At 43.1% G+C, this 23,355-nt stretch overlaps 2 protein-coding genes across 6 annotated transcripts in view; one reads left to right on the top strand and one right to left on the bottom strand.

Annotated features, from left to right (window-relative positions):
* Positions 1 to 23,355, bottom strand: part of ARRDC2 (arrestin domain containing 2) — a 463,191-nt gene that overhangs the window by 324,698 nt on the left and 115,138 nt on the right. The gene's annotated exons all lie outside the window — the stretch shown is intronic.
* ARHGEF18 (Rho/Rac guanine nucleotide exchange factor 18) overlaps positions 1 to 23,355 on the top strand; it is a 70,175-nt gene that overhangs the window by 44,589 nt on the left and 2,231 nt on the right. For 3 of the 5 annotated variants that reach the window (XM_063290653.1, XM_063290654.1, XM_063290656.1), the window contains 18 exons: positions 1,218 to 1,281; positions 7,124 to 7,277; positions 8,546 to 8,658; positions 10,112 to 10,252; positions 10,545 to 10,795; positions 11,415 to 11,540; positions 12,399 to 12,516; positions 13,663 to 13,911; positions 15,058 to 15,134; positions 16,029 to 16,207; positions 17,176 to 17,267; positions 17,594 to 17,782; positions 17,947 to 18,084; positions 18,666 to 18,790; positions 20,570 to 20,632; positions 21,290 to 21,337; positions 21,950 to 22,393; positions 22,669 to 23,005. In XM_063290653.1, coding sequence (XP_063146723.1) covers positions 1,218 to 1,281; positions 7,124 to 7,277; positions 8,546 to 8,658; positions 10,112 to 10,252; positions 10,545 to 10,795; positions 11,415 to 11,540; positions 12,399 to 12,516; positions 13,663 to 13,911; positions 15,058 to 15,134; positions 16,029 to 16,207; positions 17,176 to 17,267; positions 17,594 to 17,782; positions 17,947 to 18,084; positions 18,666 to 18,790; positions 20,570 to 20,632; positions 21,290 to 21,337; positions 21,950 to 22,393; positions 22,669 to 23,005 — 2,908 coding nt within the window. Of the gene's footprint in view, positions 1 to 1,217; positions 1,282 to 7,123; positions 7,278 to 7,847; positions 8,388 to 8,545; positions 8,659 to 10,111; positions 10,253 to 10,544; positions 10,796 to 11,414; positions 11,541 to 12,398; positions 12,517 to 13,662; positions 13,912 to 15,057; positions 15,135 to 16,028; positions 16,208 to 17,175; positions 17,268 to 17,593; positions 17,783 to 17,946; positions 18,085 to 18,665; positions 18,791 to 20,569; positions 20,633 to 21,289; positions 21,338 to 21,949; positions 22,394 to 22,668; positions 23,006 to 23,355 lie in introns of those variants that run through there. The other 2 variants (XM_063290652.1, XM_063290655.1) reach the window with 2 other exon arrangements.

The raw sequence follows: 23,355 nt of genomic DNA, 5'->3' as shown, positions 1-23,355 counted from the left end.
ACTTGTGGCCCTCCAGATAATTCTGTCCCTGAACATTGATCCTGCTAGCTGGGGTTGATGGTGGGCTAGTGTTTATGGCATCAGATTACTGTAGCAACTTCATAATTATACATAATTGTTTTACTAGTGGAACTTAGTGGAAGCTGTCATGGTGTGCAAGACCCCAGAAGGAATTGATGGATTTTAAATGCACCTGTGAAGAACACAAATTCCAGAAATGTAGCGCTTTTATTTGTAATGAAGATAAAACAAACAATTAATGAAGATAAAACAATTACAACGAACAAACACCAAACATTTACTTAAAGACTGGTATTTTTTTTATAATTGTCAGCTCCACTAGGTAGACCAGATCAGGAAATCAACTCCACAGAAAGAGTAGAACTACTTTTATTTATTAAGATAAACAGAATCTTGCAAGTCTGATATATGTACTATACTTCCTCCCTATTCTTAAACAGGAAGTTCTTGCTTGACAATCACAACTGGGACCAGCAACTCCGTTGCTAAGCTACACAGTTGTTAAGCAAGACATTGTATGACTGCAACTTGCGATTTTACTGCCGGCTTCTCCATTGACTCAACTTGTCAGAAGCTGGCTGTGAAGCGCGCAAATGGCAATTACATGACTGCAGAACGCTGTGACAGTCATAAACTGGTTGTGAAGTGCCCAAATTTCGATCACATGACCACGAGGATGCTGCGATAGTCATAAGTGCAAGGACTGGTCATAAAGTTACATTTTCAGCACTGTTGTAACTTTGAATGGTTGCTGAACAGGGCAGTCATTGAGTGAAGTCTACCTGTACCAGTAAATCAGGGAGGCCTCTTCCAGATGTTGCTCTGCACTTAAACAAATATTTCAGCCTCTTTGACAGTTCTTGCATATTTCCATCCAAGTCATCTTCCTTGCTCTCTACAGTAATAGCTTCCATTGGATAGTTGAGGATCTGAGATATAAACGCCAAAGTTCCTGTGGGTATTTGAAGCTGCCATTCAATCCTCAGTGATCCTCAGTTAAGAGTATGGTTGGGTCTTAGGTAATAAGGCTGTCCTACTATATCAGTGTGTTTTGAGTTCTGATCAGGGAGCTGAAAGCTTTGAATTCAGGGAATTGGGGCTTGCTTCTGAGCTGTTGCTCTGTGGAAACTAATACCAGTTTTGGCATGGAGCTGAAGTATGTGTGATTCTTTCTCTCTTTTCTCTTTCTGTTATAGCAAAGGGATTTGCAACTCCGGCCCCCAGGCTCCCTCCCTAGTTTACTCCAGAGTGCCTGTCCAGGTTTGTATAAAATATAATTTTTCTTGTTCTGGCTTTGAATACAGAAGGCTTTGTACTGTGTCTCTGAAAAATACATTATTAAATCTGATGCAGTTTGAGCATTGCATGGTACAGTTTGCAGAAAGCTGCCATAAAGAGTAGAGCAGTTACTCTGTCCTGTTTGGTGAATAGTCTAGAATGTTCTTGAGCCAGTCTTCTGTCCTTGTGTATCTTAAAATTTTTATTCAGCTTCACTTCATAGTGCTGTGAAAGTTAAAAAAAACAACAGGGTGGGAGGGGAACAACCACCACAGAGCAATGAGAGAATCAATAAGCTGGTTTTTCATTGATTGGTTATTCTGTAGCTGTGAAACTGAAAAATATATTTGGATGGTCTGCTTTTATTAAATTGTGCCTGTGGACAGAGTGTATTATATATTTGGGCCATTATCTTAAATATTGTCCAAAATTCAACCGACAAAAGAAGCTAAGAGAAAAGCAAAGAAACATCCCATGAGTAAGTGGGGCAAATTGGACAGATTATTTTCTTTGTCTTAGATTTTATTTCTGTATTAATTTTAAATATATGCATCCTACTGAAACTAGTTTTTGCTGCCAGGATGTAGTACCATCTTTGAGCAGCCTTTGAGAGTTACTGGGAATCAGGCAGCACATTAATTTTATTTATTATTATTATTATTATTATTATTACCACCACCATTATCTATTTAAGAACTTTCTGATTTTGTTTATTGCATAGTTTTATATATCACCCCTTTCCATAGGACTCAATTATTGAATGAATCAGCAATTCAGTTTACAGAATCAAGGAACACATACAGTAAAGACAGCAGACAACAACTTTCTATCTAAAAAGCAGCCTGCACACCATTAAATGTTCAGCAGAACAGCCAGGTTTTACGTGATCTGCGAAAGGCAAGGAGGTCTGGGATGCTCCATATCCTGGGAAGCAAGGTTTTCCAGAGCGTAGGGGCAGCTCCCCAGAAAGCATGTTGTTGGGCCTACACTCTCTTGACTGTGTGTAGGGTGGGGATTCTCAGTAACTCCTCCTTAGAAGAACGTACAGGGTAGGCTGGATCTTGATGGGAGAGATGGCCCTGTAGGTATTTGGGAGCCAGGTCAGATCGGGATTTCAGGGTGATAACAAGCACTTTGAATTAGACCCAGAAAAAAATTGGTAACCTGCGCAGTGACTGGTATTATGTGGCAGGACATGAGCCTATCTTGCAGGTGACAAAATTCCTTGCATAGAGGGCTCTGTCCACTTCCTCAATTTCCCCAAATTTGAAAGGATCGCCTCTGACTCTGCCCAAGTGGAGGTCAGCTCTGAGCAAATGTGAGCAGTTTTAGATGCAAGAAAACCTCTCACAAACATGTCAGGAGCAATTTCACTCTTTTCTGCAAAAGATAACCTTTAACAGAGTTCCTGGACATGAGTCTGCAGATAAGAGAGGAGAAGTAAGCATGGCTGCACTCCTCATTTTTGGTGGTCTAGGCATCTCTTCATTTACTACAATTCCTGATGCTCCTTGGTAACTTGGTAAAGGATCTGCAGAGAACAAGACACTGCTTGGGAGCAATGTCATCCAGTGCCCTAGCAGCATCCAAGTTCCAGAAGTCAGTGAGGTGCATAGTGGAACTCCCACAAGATTATTGGGGAACTCTCCACATGCCCTAGGAAATCCCAAGTGGTCCACCAGGCCTCTGTGGTAGATGTTCTTAATTAGTCCATCATCCTTGCAGAGGTTCAGCATGCTGACGATGTACATGCAAACCCAGAAGTGCTCTGACCACAGCAAAGGACTGGTGATCGTTTTCTCCATTACCTAGTTATGTCACATCTGCTCCAAAGTAAATAGCAGATTGAGTGTGTGACAGCTTGTTTTTGCAGGGGCTGAGATCTACAGGAGAGGGATAGGCCCATGGAGGCCATAAACTCTTGAGCCAATCTGGATTGCCCCCAGGGAATGGATGTTAAAGGCTCCCAGCAATAAAAGCTTGGGCGTCTCTACCTTGACCAGATCTTTAGTGATATCCAGGAGCTCAGGGAGGCCATTGCTGAATAGTGGGGTGCTTAGGACTGGTGATCGTTTTCTCCATTACCAGCAGCAATCCCATCCTGTCTGTAAAGCCCAATGTAATATACAGGGATTTCTACTCAGCTACCCATGGGGCAGCACTTGGTTTCACAGACAATAATTGCTACATCTTCTCTCTCTTGGGGGAGATGGGCAGTAACAAAATTTGAATAATAAATAAAAATAAATAAATATTGGGAGTAGCCAGATCTGTGCCTCCATCCAGCAAGAAGTCATGGAGAGATGCAGTCTTGCTGCACCCAGATCTTCTACAGTCTCTGGAAGCATTGCTAAAGTTTTCTCTGTCATTGCCATTTGTGTAATATTTTAGTAAAAGTACTTTAGGTATTTTCCAGTTATGCTATAGTACATACTGTTATTATTTCTCTGTGTATGTATTCTTCTAACTATTTGTGATGTTTCATTTTAAATAATAATAATATAGAAATGTCTTCCCTTCTTACTCTCTGATGATTTTGATAATTTTCTTATTTTCTGCCTAGAATCTCTTGTGGTCTTTCTTCCCTGCATAACTGTTAGCATGGTTGTGCTTTTGATTTTGGACTAATAATACTTGTCTAAAATATAATACATTTTTTAGTTAAGGGTACAAACTAATTCTTCTGAGCTGCTGTCCTATATGAACCCACAAGGGCATGACCTAATTATTGTCTTTGACCCGAGAGAGTTAGTGTCCAGCCTGAGAGCTTTTGGCAACTGAATTGCTATGAGAGGGGTTGCCATACTTGCACAGATTAAAAAAAATAGGCTTGTTCAGAAATAGTGTTCTGGAGATAATGGAGGAGGGATAATTGAGGGTTGTGTCTGCTACCAGAAGAAACTTCTTTATTTTACAGGTCAGATACGATTTTGGGGTGGGTGTCTGATACTTCATTTGTTTCTCCTGCTGAGACAAAACAAGGAGTGATCTTTTACAGCCCCCAGTCTCAGTCTTGTTGAGCTTTGGAAGTCTAAAAAGAGAAGCAAGGGGGGAAGGAAAGGGTGGGGGGATGTTTCCTTCAGCCCTGTGGTTGAATATCACAGTGATCTATTCTGTGGGAAGAGGGGAACAGTGATCAATAGTAGTTCACAGCAGTGTGCAGACTGTGCTAATTGAACTTAGAGTACAATTTCTCGTATTCACCAGTCCATTTTCAGGGCATTCAAAGAGTGAGAGAAGTGAAGAGCTGGGGAGTTGGGGAAAAGGAAAATGTCTCTGCTCCTTGGAAGGCTTGAAGTAAAGCAACATGCTTTTTAGAAATTATTTATATTTGAATTAGCATGTTTGTTGTGATTCCATCTCTGAGACATAAATTTGATCTGCAAAGCAGCTCCCAGCTCAGTCCAATGAGCTAGAAGTGGGTACTGTACTTCAAGATGAGGAAGGGTGGGATTGAAGGGAGATCAGCTGCATAAGGGCAGGTTGCAAGAGTGAGAATGTTTATGGGCATTTGTATGCAGATGATTCCAGCCTCTCCTAATGCCCTTCCTGGAGCAATGGGAAAACTGAATGGGAAAACTGAAGCTAGGAATTATGTTCTGCAATAATCCAAGCACCTCCCTTTCCTAAACAGTATAGAGGTTTCATTAGTAGCAGCATAGAGCACCTCACCTGCCAAGCACCTCACCTGCCTAACCTATAGAGGTTTCATTAGGCAGAGGCTGAATTTGGCTTCTCACAAAGCAACTGAAGCGTGTGTGTGTGTGTGTGTGTGTACGTGTTCCATTTTCCCCAACCCCATATGGCTTAGGTAGCTTGAAATACCAAGCTGCATTACCTGAATCTGGCTTCTTGGGCTGATGCAAGATGCAGAGAGGCAGTCAAATGTCTTTCCATTCTTCTCCACACACCCCCCCCCAAAGTGATGCCAAAAGAAGAAAACGAGTGAACCTTTGTAGTATGCGCTGGTTTGTTTTGAGGAAACGATGGAGTTCCAAATCTTTCATACCTTTTTATATAATCTTTTATGCCTTCTGCAACACTTGCTGGGAGAATTCTAGGAATGTTTCATCTTCTCTGGCAATTCTTCCTGATGTTCAAATTCTTTGTCCTCTAATGTTTTTCCGTGGTAGATTTTGAAATCAGGAGTTTAGTCTACCTAAGAGGAAGATGACCAAGGGACTGGAGGAGAGAAGAGTTTGGAGGAGAGAAGGCAGGTGTGGGAATGGTAAAGCTTCCTACAGTGCAAATCCCCTGTCCTGTTTTTATTATCTTGATAGATACATGTTAGATACACGTGAATGATATTCCAACTGCTACCGTCATCTGGATTTTATATTGTATTTATGTTCATGTCATATTTGTATTTATATTCGAGTATTTTAACGTTTGTATCTTTGTTGTAAACTGCCCAGAGTGCCCACTTTGGGGGGAGATGGGCAGTGGGTAAATTTAAACAAACAAACAAACAGGCAACATAATTTTGATAAGCTTTGTTAGTGCTAGTTGTGGGATGTTTTTGTTCCCTTGTCTATTTTTTTTTTGTAGAAGGGTGGGATATAAATGTGTTCCAATGTGTGGCTTTGCAGAGCAGGCAGGAGAAAGGCATCAACTGGTTTTTACATGCCAAACTTGTCATGGAATATTTCTGTTGACATTTTGGTGAGTGCCTTGTAGGTCTTCAAGGCATGTTTGCATCGGTAGGCCTCAGTGTGGGTAGATAGGAGGATGGTCAGATGAGGAAGTTTCCCTGCCACCACATAATTCCTGGAAGCCGATGGATCTGTCCTCATCTTCCAGCCTGTCTGCTTCTGCCTTGGTTTTGCAACAACAGCAGCAACAACATCTTGGCAGGGAGCACCTGCTTCTGTGGAAGGCCAAATGTCTGCCTTGGTTCTACAAGCTTTGGTGACTGTGTTCTTATATACAGTTAAAAAAGAGGGTGGAACTTTTGTGACAGCACCCTTTTTTGATGTAAAGTGGTGGGAATATTAATCAATGTTAAGAATCAACCCATACAATTAAATTGTTACTAATAAATAATGTTTACATTGCTTTTTAAAAACTATTCTCTAAAACTAATCTGCTTGGAGAATGTATGCCTTGGTAATTAGGTCTGATTAATGTGTTCCCCATTTTCCAGTCTGTCAGCTTCTGTCTTGGTTTTGCAAGTGACCCCAAGTGCATAGTGTTATAAATTGTGGCACTTTAGCCATCAGCATGTAGGTGGGATGCAACAGCTGTGAGCTTTCTTCTGCCACTTTTTCTCTCTCAGATAATTCTTGCCTCAACACAAGTCGTTTTCTCCCTTCTGTTGAAAAGTGAGAATAATTAAGTTCTATAAATTCTGATTGGTGTGCTTTCTCTCTTTTTGCTACAAAAGATACTTTGCAATTTCCACATTAGATTGAGGACACAGTAGGGACTGATTTTCTCCCTTTCTGACCTGCTGCTTCTTAGCCAATACAGCATTGTGGAGTGACAGCTTTTACATCTCTAGACATTTCTAGAAGGAGCACAGGGTGGTATAAAGGTGGAGCATGCTCAGGCAATTCTGCTGTGGGCAGCCACTTTGCAAACATGGGAAATACTAACTCCAAGAGCAGTGACAGCAGCGAGTCAGTCCTCTCAACTCGCTCAGAACTGCTCTTCTGTGGCTCATTTTCCAACAAGTGGAATGAGACGGTCTTTCTGGAAAATGAGCGTCTGACCTCCAAGATCCTGTCAGTTCTCCACCCTCACTCAGAGAGCCGAGGAATGCAAGGAGGCAACCTACAATTTGCTCCCCGATTCCTGAGTACCAACTCTGTCTTTTCTTCTGTAGCCACCTCTCTCAAGGAGCACTCCTGCAGGGCCCTCCTGGGCCCAGATGGCAACACCCCTGGCTTGCCCCAGAACCTCGGCATGACAATTGCCCAGAGGGGAAGTTTGCCGTCTCAGCTAAGCACCACCTCTGCTGGGGCTGTTGGTAAGCTTGGGTGAGTAGGCACTTTGCTGGATACAAATGGCTGCTTAAGGAACTCTGTCTGGAATCAGGGATTATCCTGCCTGGGAAGAAGTAACTGCTGATCCTTAACAGTGCTCCACTTTTGCTTTTTTTTTCCCCCCCTCTCTTTTTCTTCTGGAGAAAACAAAGCATGGGTCTCACTGATGGACTCCAACTACATTTCTGTCCAAACTCAAACTCAGGCTTGATGTGTTTGCTGTGATTTTAATGGAAGCTCTGGGTTTATGGAGTGGGGGAGAATTAGATTATACTGTGGTGCAATTTCATGTTGTAATTTTGCAGCATATATGCAAATCCATGAATGAATGGGCATCTATTCCCATGGCATCTGGGGCAGTAATACAGTTTTTTTTTCATTTCTGCAATTGGGCATATGTACTTTGTTCAGTTTGCTGAAGGGAAAATGCTGTTTCAGTTTACAGAGTTTTGCTATAGCCAGTCAAGAAATAATAAATAATGGTTCCCAATCATTGTGGCATTCAGTGAAAGAAATTTGGATTATCAAATAATCAACCTTATAGGGTAGCTGCTTGTTCAGAATAGCAACCTGTTGGGTTGGAAATCAATAGGGAATCCTAAACTTACCGGCAAACAGTATCCATAAAATCAGTTCTTAGTGTAAACACATCTCAAGTTTGTTATGTGTGTTTTGAATGGATTCATTTTCCCATAGAAGTTCTGCACTATTGTTTTGTAAATCCTTATGTCCTATGGGTTTTTAACCCTATAAATGTGGAGAGCTTCAACTGCATAAGATTTTCTGCATGAGGAAGGAAACTATTTTAGCCATCAGTGATAGAAGATCATCCATGGCTTTGCTGCCCCTTTTCTACCTCTTCTGTGTTTATCAGACATTTATTGGCAGCTTCTGCTTCCTAAGTATGGCCATTCCATGGAGTTTTGACTTTTTCAGTTCATTCCTTGATATCTCTGAGTGCTGCCACCTTTTTCTCATGCCACTATAGCACTCTACATTGACAGTATCCCTGACTGTTCTTCCTCAACAATCTCAAGATGCCTTTCCAAAGCAAGCACAAGTATACTTCAGGACTGCTGCTCTTCTTAAGTTGTTCACTGGAAGGTATTTGGCCCAGCCTGTTGTGTTTGTCTGCACTCATCAGAATAAGAAACATCCTAATGAGAAAATAGCTTCTGGCCAGTTTCTGGCTATATGATTTGCAGTGACTCAGTCCTGGGGCAAGAGCTGATCTGGTTCCATGTTTTCCTTTGACTATTCAGACTCACTGGGGGAGAGATGGATGAAGGGGATTCTGGCTTCATGAAATTCAAAACAGCCTCTGAAGATGTTGTCTCCCTGGCACCATCAACCACGGAATCAGTTTTTGTGGAAGGTAAGGGGCTTCTCTGCTGAGAGAAGTAAACACACCTAAAGATTAATTTAAGATAAACCTGTTTAGCTTGTGTAGAGAGGAAGCAGATGCTTTGAAAAGTTGGAGAGGCATTTCTTTTGAATAGAATGTCCCTATTTACTAATTTAATGACATGGAGCTGGGAAATGAAGAGAGAAAAAGGGTGAGCAGCAGAAACACAGAAAATGCAAACACATATCCAGGCACATATAGCTGCATTGGCAAAGAGTGATTATTTGGCTCAAATATCAGCAGCTGTTTCCACTGGCCGTTGTGGGAGGAGAAGCAAGGTGGCAGAACCCCCTCAGCCAGCTTGGCTGGGCTGAGCTGTTCTTTAGCACGTCTCTCAGAGCAGTTTGCTGTCAGAATTGACAAGGAATAAGTTTGTGCAACAGACTGGGCTGTTCTAGTTGTTCCAGAAGTGATCTGACCTCAGAATAGGCCTGTTTCAGAGTTAGAATTTTTATTTATTTATTCAAATTTCTATCACTACCCATCTCCCCCCAAAAAGGGGGACTCTTTTGGAATCCTTGGAATGGCCTGTTTCTGGGTCAGAACCTTTCATTTTCCACACTTGTAGCAGAGAAAAGAAACTGCAAGAAGTTGATGTACTCAGATCTGCAAAACCACACTAGAATTTGAATCCAGCTTGCCAGGGTCATTCTGTTAAGTCCACTGTCTATTCTATTCCTTCACTATCTTTCTTGTCCAAGAGTTCTTAGAGTGAAGAGCATGATGGCTACTGAATCATACCAAAGTGTGTCCATCTAACTCAGCATTTTTGTGTCCTATGGTGGCCATTCAGATGTCTCTGCAAAGCACCCAGACAGGAACTGGAAGACAGCAGAGCAACCTTGCTTTTTGCCTGCTAGAATCTTGCAGATAGACCATCTCTGAAGTCAGATGCTCCAACTAACTATCACAGATCCCTAGCCTTTGATACAGTTTTCTTTCTCTTCCCTTTGATAGAGCTCTTTCGTAAGCTTATGACTGCCCTACCTCCAGTGTGAGGTGATAAATTCAGTCATGTGTTTTGCACTGTGTGAAGGTTTTTTAGTAGTTAGGGTGACTTCAGTTGAAAGTTTTTACAGCAACAAGGTTGTTTTCTCTGACCTCAGAGGTTCCTTTTAGTTCTTGCCTAATATGGCATTTTCTGCATCTTCTCTTCATCTCTCACTACCTGCATCTATCAGAGCTATAATTACCATTTATTCATAATATGTCCTGGGTATTGCATTGTGCAGTATACATTTCATAAAGCATTTATAAGCATTTGGCCCTTCAGAAATTAAGAATTATAATGCAGTCCTTTAGATTTCCCCTGGGGCAATAATAATACTGATCTACCGTTGTTGTCCTGATAATGGCATCTTGAATGCTTCCCTGCATACCTGTATATACATTCTCATCTGAACTGTGACTCTTCCCCTTCCAGATGTCCAGTTCGCCTCCTTGCGGAATGAACTGGAGACAGATGCTCGGGAGTTTGCGGCTCAGTCTTGGAGTCTGGCAGTAGAGCAGTCATATGTGAAGAAGCAGGACCGGGATGTTATTAAAAGGCAAGATGTCATATATGGTAAGCTGTTCTGCCTTTTCTCCGTGAGACTTAATTTACAGTATTTCCTTTGCTTTCTCTAAGTGCTGCTGCTGTCTTCATTCATGTGTGTGCAAATCTTGGCTTGAGGGCAGTGCTTCTTTTGAAATTGGACATACGCCACTGATTTTGGGTCTTACGTGCTTTCCTTTTTTGTGTACTCAATGAGATGGTAAAGAAATCTGAGTTGAGTGGATAGCTTTCTGGGTTTGGAAAATCAGAGTCTATCTCTGGCCAGTCTGAGAGGCTTGATGTCGCCGCCTTATCCCTGCAGAGTTGATGAGGACAGAGATGCACCACGTCAGGACACTGAAGATCATGTTGAAGGTCTACTCGCAGGCCATGCGAGAGGAGCTACAGTACAGCAATTCTGACATCCACCGTCTTTTCCCATGTGTGGATGAATTACTGGAGCTCCACAGAGCCTTCCTCTTCCAGCTGAAGGAGCGCCGGAAGGAGGGTCTAGAAGAAGGTAGTGAGCACAACTACATCATCCAGAACATTGGGGATGTCCTGGTGCAGCAGGTGAGTGTTTATGTAGCTTTTGCATATGGAATGGGGTGGGGCAGGCAGGGGTCCATCCTGCGATGTGAAACACTTCCTTGGCTCAGAGGAGAATTTTTGCCTTTTTACAGCAGTTTTTCACCTGGAAAATAGGCCAGTGGGCTGTCATGATATTTCTGAGCAAAAAAACTACAGCTCCTAGGTGAATGTTAGAGCCACTAGCTGTGCATGTCACAGTTTCTCAGAATCGGCCTCAGCAACTGCAGTTAAATGTATTCCAAGTGGCGAGTCTGGGAAAAGGCTATTTTCTGCTGTTGATTCCTGTCAGTGGAGATAAGCCTGTGTTAGATGCACTATCTCTGCGTCTCTTAAGATATAGCCTCCCTGCGGTGAGGAATGGCTGTTTCATTACTCTGTTTACACCCTCACCTGCCTTCTCCCCTTCAGGGATGTGTCATGCACCAGTTCAGAAATTACAAAAACCCTAACCCCGTTCTCATTTTTTTCCCCCTTTTTGGTTGAGATCCGTGATATGCACAAAAACTGTGACATCTCTTCTCCAGATAAGCCAGAGTGTGCTGCGTGCAGCTTGTTTTTCTCCCAAATGGTAGCTGTGCCTGAGTGTGTTTTCCTTGCTTAGTTTTCAGGAAAAACAGGAGATAAATTGAAGGAGAAATACGGCGTTTTCTGTGGCAGCCACAGCGATGCTGTGAGCTACTATAAAGAGCTGATGCAGCAAAGCAAGAAGTTCCAAAACTTGATTAAGGTAAAATACAGAGATGATCACAGATGGGAACTGATCTCATTCTGTAATACCGGGCTGCTTTTGGTTCTGCTGAAATCTGATCTATCAGTAGCACAAGGAATCCTTAACTCTGTTCTTGGTAATTCTGGGGACTTTCAAAAATGTTAGGCAAAATGAGCAGAGGTGGAGGAAGAGAGGCCTTTAGACAGTTCATTGTTCCTTCCTACATAAAGGAAGACCCAATGTCATGTGCCACTGATATTTCTTGTGGCAAAATGTCCAACTGGAAATTTTTTTAAAAACTGGCCGAATGATAGATTAATGATAACCCCCTTCTGTATTGTGACCAAGAAAAGTACGTGGGGGCAACATTAGGGATCAGCCTGGACTCAAGGGAGTCTTTACTGTTACATGTGCCGACAAAAGTGTAGTTCAGGAAAGCGTTGATTCCTGTGCTCATTTTCTCAGTGCTTCACTGAGCTTGTTGCTGCACACACCAGTCAGAGTGCTGGGCTAGATAGGCTTTTGAGATGGGATGCAGCAGGACTTTCTCTGGGAACCAAGAGGATAGAACTTGGAACAAATGGAAAGAATAATCATGTATCTTTGTAATTACTTGCACAGAAAACTCTGCAGACTCATTTACTGGTGAGATAGAATCCTTTTTGCATGTTGTGGCAACTAAAACAAAGTTGGTGATAGGAAGGGGACAAGTCTAAGAAAAGTTAAAACTTGAGTGCATGTTTTCACATACCAGAGGAGAATAAGAGAGGACAGGTAACTTCCCTTCATTTCTTCTACCTTTTGAAGAGACAAAAGGGGTGGTGTGTCACCCCAGTGCTATTAGTAAGTATATTTGGTGCATGTGATGCCTTTCAGAAAATCAGCAATGCTTCCATTGTGAGACGGCTTGGTATCCAGGAGTGCAACCTTTTAGTCACCCAGCGCATCATGAAGTATCCTGTCCTGGTGGAGCGCATCATTCAGAACACAGAAGGTGAAGAACTTTGCTTATTGGGGGCACCCACTCAGCCACTTCTGGCTGCTTCTGTCCTTTATCAGAAGCAGCCAGAATGAGCACAGTTCACCCCAGGCCACACAGGGAACAGGGCACAACTGGTGCACCGATGCAGAATTTGACTTTTCTCTTCAGTATTTTCTGATTCCTGGAGTCTGGACAATATTCCTTCCCAGATGCTTTAGATCATTGTTTCTCACCCTTGGCAACTTTAACATGTGTGGACTTAAGCTCCCAGAATCCCCCAGAATCCCCCATGCTGGCTGGGGAATTCGGGGAGTTAAAGTCCACACATCTTAGAGTTGCCAAGGTTGAGAAACGCTGCTTTAGACTATAACTCCCACAGACTCTTCCCATTGGCCAAGCTGCATATCCATTTATTAGGTGAAGCGATTTTTTTTTCTTTTGGTAGAACAAAAGCATCTTTTGAGTGGCTAATCTCCAACAAACAAACAAACAAACCCTTAAGCAGGGCCAAACATAGTGATTAATAAATAAACAAATAAACTAACTTACTTGTATGTCACCAGACTCTCAACAACTCTTATTAGATCAGAAAAAAGTAATGGGAAAGCACCTTAGTCTTGCAGCCAGGAAAACTACATGGATCTGGCCATATAGTCACCAGAAACAAGGTCACATCAAGGAGTCTTTACTGCTATAGAAGCTTGCCTGGGCATCTGGATTGGCCATGGTGCGATTCCTCTTAATTGTTTGGCAGTGCTCCCCTACTTTGAGAATCTGTCATGCCCCTTTGCTGAATATTTTTCATCCAGAATTGAAAACCTTTTAGTGTTCATTTTGCTGGACTTTCAGATTTTGCTTTGCTCCTGATTGCACTGTGTTGTATATTAATGTAGTGTGTGTATATATGTACGTACATGTACATATGCATAATCTAAAACCTATGCTGCTAGTAACTTAAAAGGGTCAGTGAAGGGTCACAGTTGACAGACTTGTAATGACTTTATTTGATGGTTTTTTATCTCTGGTCCCTAAATGTTTTCTCCTGCAATCAATTCAGCAATTTTTAAGGTGCTACAAAATGCTGGTGTCATTGTTTTTGCTACATGGACTAATCTATATTTCCTTTCCTAAACATGCTGTTTCACTTCATTTTTGCAGCCAGCACAAAGGAGTATGAAGACCTGACCAAGGCATTGTCACTCATCAAGGATGCCATCACAGCTGTTGACACCAAGGTGAATGAGTATGAGAAAGGGCAGCGCCTCCGGGAAATTGTGACCAAGATGGAACTCAAGTCCTCTGGGAAGTTTAAGAATGGCCTTATTTTCCGGAAGGAGGATATGCTTCAGCGGCGCATCCTACTGGATGGGATGCTGTACTGGAAAGCTGCTTCTGGGCGCCTGAAAGGTGAGTTCTGTGGGTTGCCTGTTCTCCTTTACCGGTGTTTGCTGCACTGCTCATTGGTTGGGTATACAGGAGTGTCTCGGTGACTTCTTTGGAGGAAAGAGATTTGTCTCATGCTCGGGGTGCCCAATTAAACGTTTGCAAAATAGCATTTAGTAATCAGCTTCTGTCCCCAAAGAGCCTGCCCAGTTCAGAGGGAGGTGTGGATAGAGATGATGAGTTATTGAGTCAGTGTCTCAGGCCCCCAAGGGGAAGGCAAAACATTTGCTTCATTTGTGTCAGTAACTGACTTCCAGCTGTTTCACACTTCAAAGCTGTGTCATGTTAACCTCATGATATAGGTGCATTTTCTGCTCTTCGGAGCATTAAACTTGACAAGCTAGTAACTTTCTGATCTTAAGCAAGGAACTTCTTGCCCATATTCTTCTTATTGGCCTTCTGCTCTGATGTGACTCATCATGTGAAGCTGAATCTTTGTTTAAAATTCTCATTGAGCTACTTGTCCTTCCCTCCTCCAGGGATGCTTTTCTCTTTGCTTGGTTTTCTGCAAATCTGAGTCCATCTGTACCTGACTGGTTAATCCTGTATCTGAGTAATGATGCTTTGGCATCGTAAGAGAAGGGACTCTGAAAATGAGTTCTCTGTTAGTATAAAAGATTCAGTTTTCTTGTTACATTTTTTTCCTTTTTATAACTTGGTGATAGAGCATATCCTTTGCATTCAACTGATCCTAGGTATAGTTTTCAGTGGACGGTTGGAGCGGCAAATAGTGAAATAAATATTTGCTCAGAAAAGTTGACACGAAGTTAGGTGGACAGATATTCTTATATAGAAAAAGTTAGTGCTCAGGCTGTAGGCGATGGGAGTCCTCTGAAAATGGACATCTGGTTTGGTATTTTGGGATAACAAAATATCTGGAGCATCCATAATCAGAGTATAAAACTGTACACTAGAAAGGATATGTGGTGGTGTGTGAGTAAATGCATTAGCACTGGAATCTATTCTGACTAATCCCCCAGAAGAAGAAATTCAGCAGCAAGTGGTCCTGAATTAGTGCCCTGCTAGCCGTTAGAATAAAAAAATCCTTGCTTGTTCCACTTGGAAGTTGAAAGGAAAATAATTCTTTCCTTTGTCCAATAACTTTGGCAGATATTCTGGCGGTTCTGCTGACAGATGTGCTTTTGCTGCTGCAAGAGAAAGACCAGAAATACATGTTTGCATCTATGGTATGTATTTATCTCTGTGAAGGATAGGCAGGGTATTGTAGAAAACTTGAGACTCCCTGTGGTTTCTGTAATAACAGATAAATCTGAGCTGCGGTGAAAAATGTTAGTTTGATTCTGTCTCTGCAAAGAAAATTCTAGGAAATCAATGATTTGTAGTCTCAGTCCCCTAACTACTGGCTTCTGCTTTTGTAAATTTCTGTTAGATATTTTATGTAGGCCCATTACTACAAAAAAGTTCAAGAGTTTGAGAGTTGATCGGTGAAATGGCACGCTCTTTATTATCAGTCTAAATGAATATTTTAATAATGCTTTTTTAAAAGTGGCAGTTGAATTTGCTTACCATCACTGAGTTCTTATTATTTATTTATTTTTATGTATTTATCATCCAAATTTCTATTACCGCCCATCTCCCCCCAAAGAAGGGACTCTGGGCGGTTATAATTAAAATTATAAAAATTATGATGCCTCCAGTCTCCATTATGCTGCAGTTCTATTTATCTATTTAGTATATTTTTTATTTATTTACTAGTATCAGTTATGTAATTACACAAATGATGTTAATTGACAAATGTGCTATACATTTGAAATTAACAGCTATCCCCCTCCCCCCATCTGTTAAATCAATATTGCATTTATATGTTCTGTATTTCCCCAAAGGAGCCAAATTAGCACACTGGGTTTTTCCCAATATCTGTTTGTGTGTGTATCTTTGAAACTGATGATGCCTTTGGCACTTTTCCTAGTATCTTCTGCTCCTTCCAGATGGATCTGATTTACAAGTATGAAGTGTTACATAAGGAAGAAATATTATGGCTGTTGCTTTTTAGGATTGCCATAGATGGACTGAGGATGATGGGGATGGGGATGGTGATGGTGATGTGTCTTGGTTCACAGGATTCAAAGCCACCAGTGATTTCCTTGCAAAAGCTGATAGTCCGAGAAGTGGCCAACGAGGAGCGAGCCATGTTCTTAATCAGTGCTTCCATGAAAGGACCAGAGATGTATGAGATTCACACCAACTCCAAGGAGGACAGGAATTTCTGGATGACACAAATCCGCAGGGCAGTAGAGAGGTGAGTATATAAAATACTCTGTTCTGTTTCCCTCCTGTATTGAGCTGGGGTCAGACCAAATGACTCTCTCCAAGCCTGTTATTTTGTCATCGTAAGGAAATACGGCTGAGCTGCCGATCGGAAGGTCGGCGGCTCAAAACCGCGTGGCGGAGTGAGCTCCCGTTGCTAGTCCCAGCTCCTGCCAGCCTAGCAGTTCGAAAACATGCAAATGTGAGTAGATCCATAGGTACCGCTTCGGCGGGAAGGTAACAGCGTTCCGTGTAGTCATGCTGGCCACATGACCACGGAAGTGTCTATGGACAAACGCCGGCTCTTCGGCTTTGAAACGGAGATGAGCACCGCCCCCTAGAGTCGGACACGACTGGACTTTACGTCAAGGGAAACCTTTATCTTTACCTTAAGGAAATACAGGTAGTCCTTGATTAACAGTGGTAATTGGGACCGGAATTTCCATCACTAAAGTGATGGCCTGTGAGGCACAGCGCAAGGCCGGGGGTGGCTGCTGCCAGGCAGGGGAGAGCGCAAGCAACTTTACAGCGCGACTTGGCAACCCTCCCTGCCGGCTTCCCTGTTGACTTTGCTTGCGGGAAGCTGGCAGGGAAGGTTGCAAGTGGCTGTGGGATGACTGCGACCGTCGTGCGTGCGGTCTGGTTGCCAAGTGCCTGAATTGAGATCACATGACTTTGGGGACACTGTGATGGCCAGAACTTTGAGGACGGGTCATAGGTCTCTTTTTCAGCACCGTTGTAACCTTGAACAGTCACTGAACCAATGGTCGGTAAGCAAGGACTGCTTGTACAGTCCTGTTTGGATTAATCCGTGTTTCTTTGCTCACCCCAATTTTATTTTCCCAACTTAAGTGAGAAGAGTGGTGTAAAACTGGGTTTATGAAATGAATCTTCTTTCAGCTCGCTGTGACATTAGGATCCTTTTTGACCAGGACTTGAATGGTTTATATTTCTTTGCAGTTGTCCTGATGAAGAAGATAGTGTCCTTGCTGATCCAGAAGAGGAGAAAAAGCAGGCTGAAGTGAGAATTGCAAAGCTGAAGGAATTTCAAGGTAAAGGCAGTTTTGTCTTGCAAAACTGTGGATTATAAGGGCTACGCATCAGGATGGACTTGCCTAATTTTGGGGACTTGTTCTTCCTTTCCTGGTAAAATATGCAGTCTCTTAGAGGAAAAGGAGGATAAGGGAAGTTACTATCAGACCCCTTTCAGTCATGAACTGATCTGTAAAAGCACTAGCCTTTCTTTTTGTCATTTTGCAAGCAATGCCTCAAGAATGGGTTGCCGGCTTGCTCTTGATGCAGTAGCAGCCCTCCAAGTACGGTGACATTCAGCTGTCTCTTCCCTCCCCGCTTCCCCTTCCCGTCCTCCATCATCTAGAGCGTCTGAACATGAAAGATGATCTGATTGTGCAAAGTCTAAATGAGAAGCAGCAGATCTACCAGAAGATGGCAGATATGAATGGTTTTGAGGACCTGGCTGCTGGCTCCCGCTTCCGGTTAATCAACAGAGTGGATTCCCCGGAGAACCTGCAGGGAGAGTCCATCCTCAAGCAAGCAGTGATAGAAGGTGGGTGCACTGGAGACAAAAGAACAGGAAAGACATTATATGGTAGGACCTTCAGCATTTACAGTGGAGAGCATAATTCACCTGTTGTTAACACAAATATCCTCTTCTCCTCTTTCCCTATTCACCTTCCTGCCTGCCTGCTGAAACTGGCTGCTGTCTTCTAGTGGAGAGCCTTCAGAACCTGATCCTCTCCCAGCTGGGCAGTGCAAGCTCTCGTCCTGAAGATTCCAGTGGGTCTGGGCTGTTGAGGCGAGCTGAGACTTTTGGGGGATATGACAGCGCCATGACAGGTCTGTCCAAAAGTAAGCTGGAACAGAGGAAGGAGCATGACACCTAATACAGGGATGGGTGACCCATGATTACTCCCCCTACTGCAGACAGGATGCCATTGTACAGAAATGTTTTAAATCCTGCCTCCTGGGTTAGCCCAGTTTGTACAGTTTCAGTCGCTGCAGGAGTTCCATCCTAGGGGGAAATGAACCCCTCAGGTTCAGCAGATTGTTTTTCAAAGTGTGCCCATGTGTTTTGATCCTGCTCTCAGCAAAGTCGTTGCATATTCTCTCTCTCTCTCTGTTCTTAGGAGAATAATCTTGGGCAATGGCTGCTAGACTTCCCTTTCAGTGCAGTCTTACAATGGCCTCTTCTATGGTGTTTTTTTTCAAATAGCGGGGAGTTTAATTTCTATGGGTCTTTGATTTATGTAAGTAACTGAGGGCAGATAGATTAAAAACAGAGACAAAAGAAGAGAGTTTTGAAGTGGACCAGTTGGGAATGTTGAGAGTTGCAGTCCAAACACACCTGTAAGTTAGGGGTAGTGACAGCTGTTTCCAAGGGAGTTTGGATGATCTGCCCTGTATGCCAATGGTTGCCTTTTATTTTTCAGCTGGTAGCTTCAAGAAGAAAGCCTGTGGTGTAGAGCAGTGGGTGCCAGATCAGCGAGGCCTCCTGGCCCACTCAGAGCAGCTGCTCCAAGAGCTCCCTTCTGCTGGAGAGGAAGGGCTGTGCTTGGTAGGTGGAATTTGCTCTCCCACGAATCTCTGTAGTTATTTCCTAACCTTCCTGGGACAGTGCTGGGAACGGTGATGGCTGTGGTCTTCTTTTTCCCAGGCAGGTTTTGGCTCAATTTGAAAAACATCAGGCTTTTCCTTCCTCCCCTTCAGCAGTTGAAAATCTGAAACATGTATATGTTGGGATAAAATGAATACATTTATATAACTCTTGTGCACATTGCAGACTTTTATCCTTATTGGTGCTCTCTGAGTTTGGTTGTTTGCTTGCAGACGTTTCATTACCTGACTAGGTAACATCATCAGTGCTAGTAAGTGCGGGGTTGGCTCCCTGTTTATATGCAGTAGCTTTTCCTGCCGGTGGGGGTGTGGTTTTCTCCTTGGTAGTTCCTTGATTAGGGGATTGTTTTCTGCTTGATCGTTTGTCTGGTGTTAATCCCTGCTTAACTGGATGTTGGGTTCTGGAGAGGATGTGTTCTGGTGTTTTTGTTTCCTTCTTAACTTTTTTATTCCCTCTTTTCAGTGTTGTGTAAATGTGGTTTATCTCTGTGTGTCTATTGATGGCTGACTTGTCTGAATGCCAAGCTTCCAGGAATTCCCTGGCATTTTTGGATTTAGCTTGGTCTAGGATGCTCTCAGTTTCCCACTTGAAACTATGGTTGAGTCTGTCCATGTGTTGTGAGATAAAGGAGTTTTCATCGTGTCTTCTGACTTCTAGTTGGTGTTCAGGTCTTCTGTCTGCCTGTCCTACACAGTGGCTGTTGCAGTCCTTACACTGTATGTTGTAGATGACTACTCCTGTTTTTTCTTCTTGGGCTACTGGGTCTTTTGGTTTGCTTAAGATATTTTGGAGGCTTTGTGTGCTACGGCGATGCCGTGTGCTTGTAACAGTCTGTTGGTTGTTTCTGAGATGTTTTTAATGTATGGTAGTGTTAATCCCTCTCATAACTTGTGTTGGTTGTGCTTTTCTTTAATTTCTTTCTTTTTCCTTTTTCTGTCTTTCTTTATATTATATTGTCTTACTTTATATTACTTTGTGTTAGTTTTTATCTTCTTCTTTAAAAGCTTTAATAAAAATTATATATGGTGAGATTTCAGCAGACATGCCTAAACTTAACTTAGCTTCTGTGATGGCTACCAACTTGCATTTACAAAAAAAGAAGAAAACTGACATTTTGGCCATGCCCTTTCTGGTGTTATATGACCATCTGTGGCCTCCAGAAGGACATACTGTGTTGTTTCTTAACCCTCCAGGGGACATACATCCCTAGTGTTCATTCATAGGCTTCATTCATATCCCCAATCAACTGTGAAACTCATTACGATGACTTTGGACAGTCAGTATCTTACAGTATTTGCTATTTTACAGAATTATGAAAGAGCAAATATGGTGGGAAGACCCATAGACATCTAGGGTCTTTGGAAGAAAACTGATATATGTGAAGGGACTGTAGAGGCTGCTAGTGGGGAATGATATAAGCCCTCCTTTGTAAACTTTTTGGTCTTAAGTATTTGGCTGAGTTTGCACAATGCACTGAATCCAAACCCAATTCAGGCACATTATGTGGACACATAATGTGCTTGAACAATTAAAATTATATTTATATTTATAAATAAATAAATAAATAAAATGGCTTAATGCAATGGTCCTGTTCCCACAGCATGCTAAGACAATGCCTGGGTTCCCACAGTGGGCTGAACCACAGACTAGTCAACCCTATTTTAGCTTAGTCTGGTTATCATGTGAACCCAGCCCCTGTGTTCTTTTGCTTCTCTTCAGGTCAATAACACAAGAACGGAGCATCATAACAGCTTGCAGCCACTGCTGAGGACTGAATCACAGGTATTGGCCCGTTATTTTCTCCATGATGGTGGAAAGCAGGAGAGCAGCTGCTTTTTCAGTCTGAGGGCTGCCTTAGGCCTTTCAATGCTATGCCAGCTGCCTTATCCCAGAAAGTGGGCAAAGCCAGGCCAAAAACTGAATTTGATTTAATTTAGTTGCATCATCAGCATCAGGCTGCCCACTCCAAAAGACTCTGGGCAGCTACTATTAAATACAGTTTATTAAATTAAATACAGTTAATAGGATCACTTTCCATCTATTTAATAAACATTCCTTTCTGATACATTGGAAATTACAATTCATTTGCAATTTCTGGAGGAGTTGTAGGATCTGGGGTGTGTGTGTTTCTGATGTAGATTTTAAAAAGCATGTACTCAACAAAGGGTGCTATGCATTTGTTTTTGGCCATCGATTTGACAGCATAGTTACATTTGCAGAGCACTTACATTCTGCCCAAAGAGGATTTTGAGAAGAGGGGACGGGGGTAAGCGAAGAGAGACTGGTATTCTGGTGGAAGAAATAAAACCTAACTGGGCTTATTTATGCCATCCTGGTATGGTAGAAATGAGTTTTTGGATCCTGACATTTGGGTGCCTAAATGGCAGGGTTCATGAAGACTGATGTTAGGTAACGCCTCCCTTTTGTGTTTTCCCTCAGCTTGTTCAAAGGATACAGACACTGTTGCAGTTGCTGCATAGTCTCCAGGTAAAGCGCCACCTCTGTCCTTTCCCAACCCCTTCCTCAATTTATTTGGCTTTTATGATTTATGAAGGACTAGCAAAATGACAAGATGGGTAGTGGCCTGAGCGGAGAAGTCTTAGAGGAGGGGAGAAGATGCCTTTCCCAGTCCAGGTTTCATTAGAAACTCTTCAAATCTACTTAGTGTGTTGTGTGACATGATCGTGTTTAAAAGTTTTTCTCCACAACTCTGAAAGGCAAGGGAGAGGCTTAAGAAGTTCTTGGTTTACTCCTCAGCTCTTCATTCCTCTGCCTCCTCCCTAGGGCTATTATCATGAGCTGCCCTTTTGTTTTGAATAAGAATAGTAATTATATATTTACTTACAAATGTTTGTTACTTGTAAGTCACTTTGGGAGGATTGTTTGGGAGGGAGAATTATGATAAATAAATAACTGGGAGGGGCTAAATTTTCTGCTAGAGGACTGTGCGTGTTGCAAATAAGGGAACACAGTTGAGGCCATCTTCCTTGGAGCATTTCCACAGAACTGCAACCCTTGGCCCCCAACCTGGGGGTTCTTCCCTTCTCCCAGCTTTTTGAAGGAGAAAGCTCAGTGGTGCTTCATCTTCCCCCTTCCCAGGCAGTGACAGCCCAGCAGGACAGCTACATTGAGTTGCAGAAGCAGTTCCGGCTGCAATCCACGCGAGGGAATTTGCTGCTGGAGCAGGAGAGACAGCGCAATTTCGAGAAGCAGCGGGAAGAACTGGCCAACGTGCAGAAATTGCAGAGCCAGCTGAAGACTGAGCAGCAGCGCTGGGAACGAGAGTGTGACCGCCAGCGGCGCCAGATGGAGACAGACAAGAACCAGTTACAGGAGCGAGAGGAGGAGGCACGGCAGCTGATGGACCGTCTGAACCAAGAACGGGAGGAGCTGGAACAGCAACGAGAGGCCTACCAGCATGACTTGGAGAGGCTGCGGGAATCCCAGCGAGCAGTGGAGAAGGAGCGTGAACGTCTGGAACAGTTGCGCAAGCTGAAGCAGCAGCATGTAGTCTCGGGTGTCTTCTCTCCTGAGACAGGCCAAGTGAGTGCCGGACAGCCTATTGGAAAGACATAAGGAAGCTCCGTTTATTGCCTCTAGTAATAACTTAATAATTACAGAATCTGTTGGAAAACCTGATGTACATGCTGTATTTTGCTGTTATTGGGTACTGGTGTAGACTAGGGGTTTTGAAAAGTAAGCCTGAGCATTGGTAGTCTGCTGCCACTCCCATACCTTCCCACCATACCTTCAAGAACATGATCTTAAAAGTCTGTTTCCTCTAGAGGTGAATGGCCAATATCTTCCTCTTTTCCCAGGCACTTGCCCTGAGCCACTCTGCCAGCTTTAATGGAGAAGGTATGGAAGGAACTGTGCTGCTTACAAAGTCATCTGGACGAGCCAGTGTCTCTGGGATGGACTACCTGGAGCGAGGAGAATTGGTCCGAAAGGATAGTGCTGCACTGGAGGGAGGCCGCCCCATTCTGGCTCTCAAGAACGAGGTGCCCATCCACTTGCTGAGTGCCACCAACCAGATCCAGAAACAGGCAGCTGTGCAGCAGCAAATCCCCACTAAGCTGGCCATTTTGACCAAGGGCAGCAAGGAGAAAGGTGGAAAGGCTGTCAAGGTGGCCTCCCACAGGATTGACAGTTCAGGTAAGTTGCAGAGTTGCAGAGAGCTCTTGGATAGGGACATGCTAGGAGCCTTGACAGGAACTACTGATGGTACTGAGGTCTAGATGGAAGTCCTGAATAGCAGTGTTCGATTTTGTGGAATTTCCTCAATATCTGCTACGGCCTTCCTCAGCCATTTATCCTCCTGATGTGCTAGCACAGTGTTTCTCAATCCTGGCAAGTTTAAGATGGGGGGACTTCAACTCCTTAAAAAAAAGGCTGGCTAGGGAATTCTGGGAGTTGAAGTCCTTCCTTCCTTCCTTCCTTCCTTCCTTCCTTCCTTCCTTCCTTCCTTCCTTCCTTTCCTTCCTTCCGTCCTTCCGTCCTTCCGT

The sequence above is a fragment of the Candoia aspera genome, chromosome 1 (assembly GCF_035149785.1).
Source record: "Candoia aspera isolate rCanAsp1 chromosome 1, rCanAsp1.hap2, whole genome shotgun sequence".
Classification (NCBI taxonomy): domain Eukaryota; kingdom Metazoa; phylum Chordata; class Lepidosauria; order Squamata; family Boidae; genus Candoia; species Candoia aspera.
Note: the sequence above shows the minus strand (reverse complement) of the source record. Positions and strands in the feature narration are given on the sequence as shown.